This window comes from Pteropus medius, unplaced genomic scaffold (assembly GCF_902729225.1).
Source record: "Pteropus medius unplaced genomic scaffold, Ma_sr-lr_union100, whole genome shotgun sequence".
In the NCBI taxonomy this organism is placed as follows: Eukaryota; Metazoa; Chordata; class Mammalia; order Chiroptera; family Pteropodidae; genus Pteropus; species Pteropus medius.
The window spans coordinates 10,246,680-10,253,401 of record NW_024349225.1 but is presented as its reverse complement, the minus strand read 5'-3'; the positions used below and the strand labels follow the sequence as shown (position 1 = coordinate 10,253,401).

At 56.6% G+C, this 6,722-nt stretch overlaps 1 protein-coding gene across 1 annotated transcript in view; it reads left to right on the top strand.

Moving 5' to 3' along the window:
- Positions 1-3,938: 3,938 nt before the first annotated feature.
- The window catches only part of PAPPA2 (pappalysin 2), a 207,421-nt gene continuing 204,637 nt past the window's right edge, over positions 3,939-6,722 (top strand). The window contains exon 1 of the mRNA XM_039881111.1: positions 3,939-4,827. Coding sequence (XP_039737045.1) covers positions 3,939-4,827 — 889 coding nt within the window. The remainder of the gene's footprint in view (positions 4,828-6,722) is intronic.

The window sequence follows — 6,722 nt, the reverse complement described above, 5'->3', positions numbered from 1 at the left end:
TCTTCATTGCCTCATAGATTTACCTGCAGAGCAAGACACCGTTCCTCTCGCAAAAACTCTTTAAGGAATCCATGCTCTGTCCCTTCATTCCTGGGGCATTTCAGAAATGATATTCGTCCCCCCACCCGCCCCTGTCAGAATGCAGTGGGTTGAGCCCGGTTCCTGCTGAGCTCCAGCCTCCATTCCCCGTTCCCTGTAGCTTCCCCGCTGGAAAGCCTGTACCCCGGCAGGGCCTCTTTGCTGGCAACCCCGCTCCAGTCTGATCGCCACAGATAGTGCTCGGGAGTGAAAAAAGGGGAAAAACCCTCTCGTGGGAGGTTTCAGAGCAGCTCCTGCCAGCCTTCCAGTCTGTGCACTTGCGGAGTGGCAGGGCTGGGGGCAGAGGGGCCGGGGCCGGGGTGCGGGTGTGTGTCACGAACACAGAAGCCACAGGATCCCTGTGTGTGTCCGAGTGTGCGTCTCCTCTGGCGTGTTTGGTGTCTTTCTCCCTGGCATGCAGGGTGGGTGGTGTGCGAGGCTGACTCCTCTCACACTGTCGCCGGGGTCATGTGCGTGTGTGCGTGTGCGTGCATGTGTGTGCACGCGTGCGCAGGTAGAGCGCGTGTGCGCACGATGCACGTGCGCCGCGGTGCGCTGGTGCATGTGCCGCCGCCGCGCGTGTGCGGGTGTGCGCCGCCGCCTGCGCGCGGTGTGCACACGCAGCGCGCAGATTGAATCAGGGGTTACATTGGCTGTGTTTTGACCCGATCCGACTTGACAGGATTATGAATCCGAAACCTTCCCCACATGTCGACAACAGATGGGATCATTGCTACAAGCCCAGAGAGCAGTGCGGGTAAGGCGCAGGAGGGGCAGGAGAGGAGGGGCCCGAGGAGCGAGGACACCTTCCAGTGGCTTTGTACTTTCACACGTCGGGAACCGACAGGAGCCCTGCTGCTCTGTGGGGGGGCTGTTTTGGGGGTATGGAACCGATGACGGGGGGATGGGAAGGAGAGCGAGAGGTGGGGTGTTGGTGGGCAGGGTTATGATGTCACAGCAAAAGTTACAACAGGAGGAAAACACAGAAATGGTTCAACATTTTTTTTTAAACTTTGGACTGCCAAGAGCTGAAGGAGAGTGGTGAGCAAAGGAATGAAGGGGAGAGAGAGAGAAACTGAACTGGAAGCTTGAGTTTTGTGTAGCTTCTTGAAACCCTATGAATGGATTACTAGCAGCTGAGAGCCAGGAGGGACCTGTAGGGGATGCGAGCTCGCTCCCACAGTGGAAGGGGCGCGAAGCAGGCGGGATCCCTCTTCCTGGCTGGGTTACCCCCTCCTAAAATGAATGGTAGGAAACCTTTTTCTGGGGGTCGTGGGGGTGGCATGAGGGAGGCGAAGTTTACTTCTCCTTTTCCTACCTGTCTTCCTTCATTTGAACTAAGGTTCCTCTGCTTCCTTCCCTGGCTTTTCCCTCTCTCTCTCTCTCTCTCCTCTCTCCTCTCCACTCTCCTCCTCTCTTCTCTCTTCTTCTCCCTCCTCCCACCTGCCTAACTTGCTCTTTCTGTCTTCTTAGCTACATTCCTTCTACCCTCTTCCAAAGCCCCAGGAGAGATTGAGCTGCTTCGGGAACAAAATAGATCAAGGACTGAGGCAGGACAGTGCAGGGAGGTCGGAAATGGCGGGAGGGAGAAGGACAGTCCGGGTCGAGCCGTTTCTGGTTAGTGAGCCCCACGTGCCCGAGCTGATGTCTTCTTTGGGGACTTGCTTTGAGGCTCCAGTGGACGCTGCGCTGGGAAACGGGGCAAGCCCCGGATGGGGTGTTCGGGGTACAGCATTCTTACAGCACACAAGCCAGCGGTTAGCGGGGCTGGAGGAGTTCAGGAGGCCTGAGACAACCCAGGGCAGAGGAGCCGGTGCGATCTTACTCCACACCGCGTGGGCTGTAGGCTTCATGTGTGGGCAACACAAGCAGTGACTTTAGACGTGTAAGTGATTTTTCTTATTGTCGAATGAAGGACTCAATAGATTTCGCTGCTTGTTTTGTGGCCACCTGAGGTCAAACATCCTTACTTGTGTGGAGAAATCAGACCCATGCTCTGTGTGCATGAGTGTGTATATGTGCATGTGCACACACACGTGCACGCGCGCACGTGTGTGTGTGTGTGTGTGTGTGTGTGTGCAGATGTGTTCAGGGGCTGGGACTCCTGGAGATAGCCTGCATCTAGGCAAACATTATTACAGAGGTTAAAATCACATTATTTACTCCTCCATCCTATCCATTTATTTAAAATCAGTTGAAAAAATAGTTGTTTGGGTCTCACTGTCCATTTTTGTAAATTATTTTGAGCATCTCATTTGAGTTTTTTTCTTTTGCTCGCTCAGCATGGGGTGACTTCTAGTCACTTCAGAGAGAATAAGGACCCACCTAGTAAGCATTCATGGCCTTCCCATTTAATGCGTCTCACGGCAGGATACTTGGTTTTCTCCTGTCTCCCAGTGTCCAATATAAAGTGAATCTGGGGTATTTTGTTTTAAATCCTAAATGATTTAAACAAGAAAAAAATACAAGAGGTTTGTGCAAAACAAAAGAAAGAGGTACAAGTGAACTCCTAAAAGGTTGGTGTGGATTTATTAGGCAGGTCTGTTCATAATACATGTGAGTGTGAGTGTGTGAGTGTGTGTGTGTGTGTGTGTATGTGTGTGTGTGAGGGAGAGCTCGCTCGCTCGCTCGCTCACAGGAAGGAGCGCTCCAACACAGTATTGATTGTTTGCCATTGATTGTGTAGGCTGCGGCCGCTGAGAGAGAAAGCCCGAGATGTTTGAGATGTTTACTGGGGAAGCCGAGTGTCGTCTGTCCCCTGTGCCTCAGTGAGGTGGGAGGTTTTCAGGAGGAAGGAGGGGACAGGGAGTAGGTGGAGTGAGGCACTGAACTTATTAGCTTTGACATCATCATTGCCTTTAAATGAAGCAAGCGAGGGGATAATTACAGGCAGAGGAAGGGAGACAGGGAGCGGGAGGGACCAGACAGAGTGAGCAGGTCCCCTGGGGTACATGCTCTGCTTGCTGTCCCTTCCGTCCCCCCAGGGACCCACGAGACTCCCAGAAGGTGAAGCCCAGGGCTCTGAGACTCATAAGGTTATTAGGACATCAGACCGGCACCCCAAAGGAGAACTTTCCAGAGACTTGCAACATACCAACAAGTTGGAAGAGGACTAAAAAAAGCAAACTTCAACACTTCACCACCCCAAGCACGGAGCCGAGGGGAGCCCTCTGAGCCTCGCGGGCTGGTTGGAGGCTGGCCGTGCTCTGGCCGCAGAGACACCTGGAGCGAGAGTTAAGTACCAGCTGGGATTTTGTGCGCCTAGATTCCCTTTGCCTTTTTAGATAAGAAGCATCAAGTCGTCACAGTACACGGGTTCTCCTGGGGATTTGTTTGAAGACGAATGTCTTATAGGTTAAGGACTCTAAAGAGAAGGGAGCTCCTGGGGAAGGAAGAGGGGGGAAGGCGAAAACGACAGAAGGGGCTTTTTAATGGCTCCAGGTAGCGAGGGGTACGTGTTTGGGAGTGAGCGTGTGTCTGAGAGGCTTTGGCTCGTGTCCACGTGTCCCTCCTCTAGAATCGGCGAGGGGAGGGGCCGTTGAAAAAGGGGGAAAAGAGGAGGAAAAAGAAACCTGAGCTCTCTGGAGGAAATTCAGAGGAACCCAGAGAAATGAACTTCATTCTGCAGGGACTGAGCTAGAGCCGAGAGAGAGCGAGGGGTGCGGGCACAGCCCCAGCACGGGGAGCCAGAGAGGCGCTCTTCTGGGGGCTGCTCGGAAAAGTTTGGTGCTTGAACAAAACGGTTGCCCCAGCGACTGCGAACCCACCGCCGGCCGTCTCGTTCCCTCCTCCCCATCGTCCCAGTCCAGTGTGGTACCCAGAAGTTGACTTCTGGTTCTGTGTAAAGAGCCGGGGGAGGTATGAAGTGCTCAAAGATCCTGGGAATAAGCCTGGTGATTCTGGCCGGGTGGGCCCTGGGCCCTGCGGGCTCCGAGCCGGGCTGGACGCATAAGAGATCTCTGGCCCACAGAGGGCACCCGCAGCAGCTGCTGTCGGAAGGAGACCGCTGTTGGCTGGGCGCCAAGGTTCGAAGACCCAGAGCTTCTCCCCAGCATCACCTCTTTGGGGTCTACCCCAGCAGGCCAGGCAGCTCCCTGAGGCCCTACCCTGTGGGGGATCTGGGCCCCCACCATGCAGGACGCAGTGAGCCAGCCACCGAGGGCATGGCAGGTGCCGGAGTGAGCGGTGAGGCTGAGCAGCCAGCTGCCCCGTGGGGAGGGGACGGTCCTATTGGGCAGTCTGCGCCGCTGGGAGATGATGACATTTATCTCGACGATGGAGGATCCAAGCGGTCTCTGCGTGAGGCTGGGACTCGTGAACGCTCAGCCACGGCTGCCACTGTCACCGCCCGCTTCGCACACCGGAAGGAACCCAAACTGGGGACCCGGGGGAAGGGTCGGGCCAAGACCAGGCGGCGTCGCCGGGTGGCGAAGGGGCAGGCAGAGGGCGTGCAGGCAGACCCCGACGCCTCTCCCCGGCACTTCCGACCTTTGCCTAAGCGTCCCCTTATGCTCAGGGTCAGAACCAGTGCTCTCGAGGACAGCATCCAGAACGGAGAAGGGGACCCCTCCTGGGAAGCAGAGACCTCGCAGCCCCGTGGAGGAAGGTTGCCCGTCCTGTACTTCTCGGGGAGGCGGGAGCGGCTGCGGCTGCGGCCGGAAGTGCTGGCTGAGATTCCCCGGGAGGCGTTCACGGTGGAAGCCTGGGTGAACCCAGAGGGAGGACAGAGCAACCCAGCCATCATCACAGGTAACGACCCACGCCGGGCTCTCCATGGTCCTGGGGGCTACGATGGCTTCATCTGTGCCGGATGAGACATAAGGAATGGGGAGGGGAGGGGTTGCGGCAGGGAGAGCAGCCGGGCCGGCCTGGGCGTGGTGGGGAAGAGGCTTTCTTCACCGGCCTGGCAGGCCTCCAGACTGTCACCCGAGAGCACGGTCCCTTGTCCTGCTCTCCGGTCCCGGGCACTGTGCTGGCACTCAGGACACCTCCAGCTCACTCTTGCCCCTCCAAAGGGGGAGACCTCTGCTTCTTTGTCCCTGGGGAAGAGGTGTCACACCTCAGTTCTCATGGTCCGGTATGAGAGACCCAGGCCCCCCCTTGGAAGCTGTGAGAAAGCAAGGACCTGGCAGTGAGTCACGCCTGGCGGCCAGAGGACAGGACTGCCAGGTGCACCGCTGTGGGGTCCTGACTGGTCCCCTGTCCTTCGAGTAGCCCTGGAACTTAGCAGAAATCGGCTCCCTGGCCCAGGTCCTGGGGTCCCCCAAGAATCACGTGCGAACCTAGAAACAGCAGGGTCATCTGGAAACGGCGAGCACTTGCACGCCGCGACCCTGGTTTCCAGCCCCGGCCTTTGTAAGAGGGACCTAAAAACGCACCTTGTGTAACTCTCTGGTTTTCATCAGAGGCAGCGTCTGGGAACATCACCCACATGTATTTTTCACTATACCCAGATCTTGGTTTTCACAGAACGTCACCCAGAAGGACGAGGAAGAGGGTGGGGTTAGGAATCACTGTCTCCCTTGCCTTACTGAGGGGGGACTAGTTTCAGGCAGGGGGTGGGGGTGAGAGGTGATTCTTCCTTGTGTCTCGTTATCCCTCTGGGTCCCCCGTGGCAGAATCTCACACGAGACTAGGCACGCGTAGAACCGTTTTAATCTTATTAATTTGGATCGGTCACAACACCCATCAATGTTTCCAGTCCCGTTACTTTGATGGGGAGACCGAAGCAACGGGAGGCATGCCTAAGGCGGACTGGGGGTGCAGCTGCGCAGCCCCGAGATGCTTGACAGCTCCCCAGCTTAAAAACTCCTCAGGCTGCTGGATGCCCGCACGTTAGTCTCAGACTAGAGGAAGCAAGCTGGAAGGAGGGAGCCCCTCACTGGGGTGTTGCTGGAACGTCCCTCCGGACACACGGTCTCCCCCTCCTTGGCTGTGATTTCTCCCTTGGAAGCTGGGATTCCCAGACACTGAGCACTCTAGAGTTTTGTGGTTTTGCTTGATTTTATTTTGGGGTGGGAGAGGGCGTGAGGGGAGGGGAAGGAGAAGGGGCTGGGCTGGAAGGTAGGTGTGGGGAGAGAGAGAGGAGAAGGAAATCCTTATTCTGGGGCCAAATGGAAGAAATAATAAGATGATTATCTGATCGGAGTTGGCAGCGTCGCCGTTTTTCCCAGATGACATCTTCTTGCTGCCTGCTCTCGCTTCCGAGTGCCCATCTGCCAGGGAAGCTGTGTGCCTGCAGTCTAGACCGAGGCCCACGACTTCGCTTACCCCTCCTCCCTCAGTAGCGACATGGGGACCTGGGACCAGTTCCCTGGCTGTGCAGAATTAGAGAAGGATCCAACAGAGATATAGGAAGCAGGCTCTTAGAGACTGTTGCTCGGGATGGTTCAAACCCCAGCCTGAGGAGGCAGACTCGGGAGGGGGGTACCTGACCCCCGTCCTGTCTCCTCCATGCCCGTCTGTGTCATCTGCACAGAGGAGAGCATCGTGGCGACTTGATTCCTTGTCACACCTCCCCCCTAGCTCTCCCTCCTTTGCCCACCTGTCCATCACCACCAGCCGCCCCCCACCTTGCCACAGGCCACACGCTCAGATCCTTCTCCAAAGTGCCCATCTGAACTCTTTTAACCTCCCGAAGCATG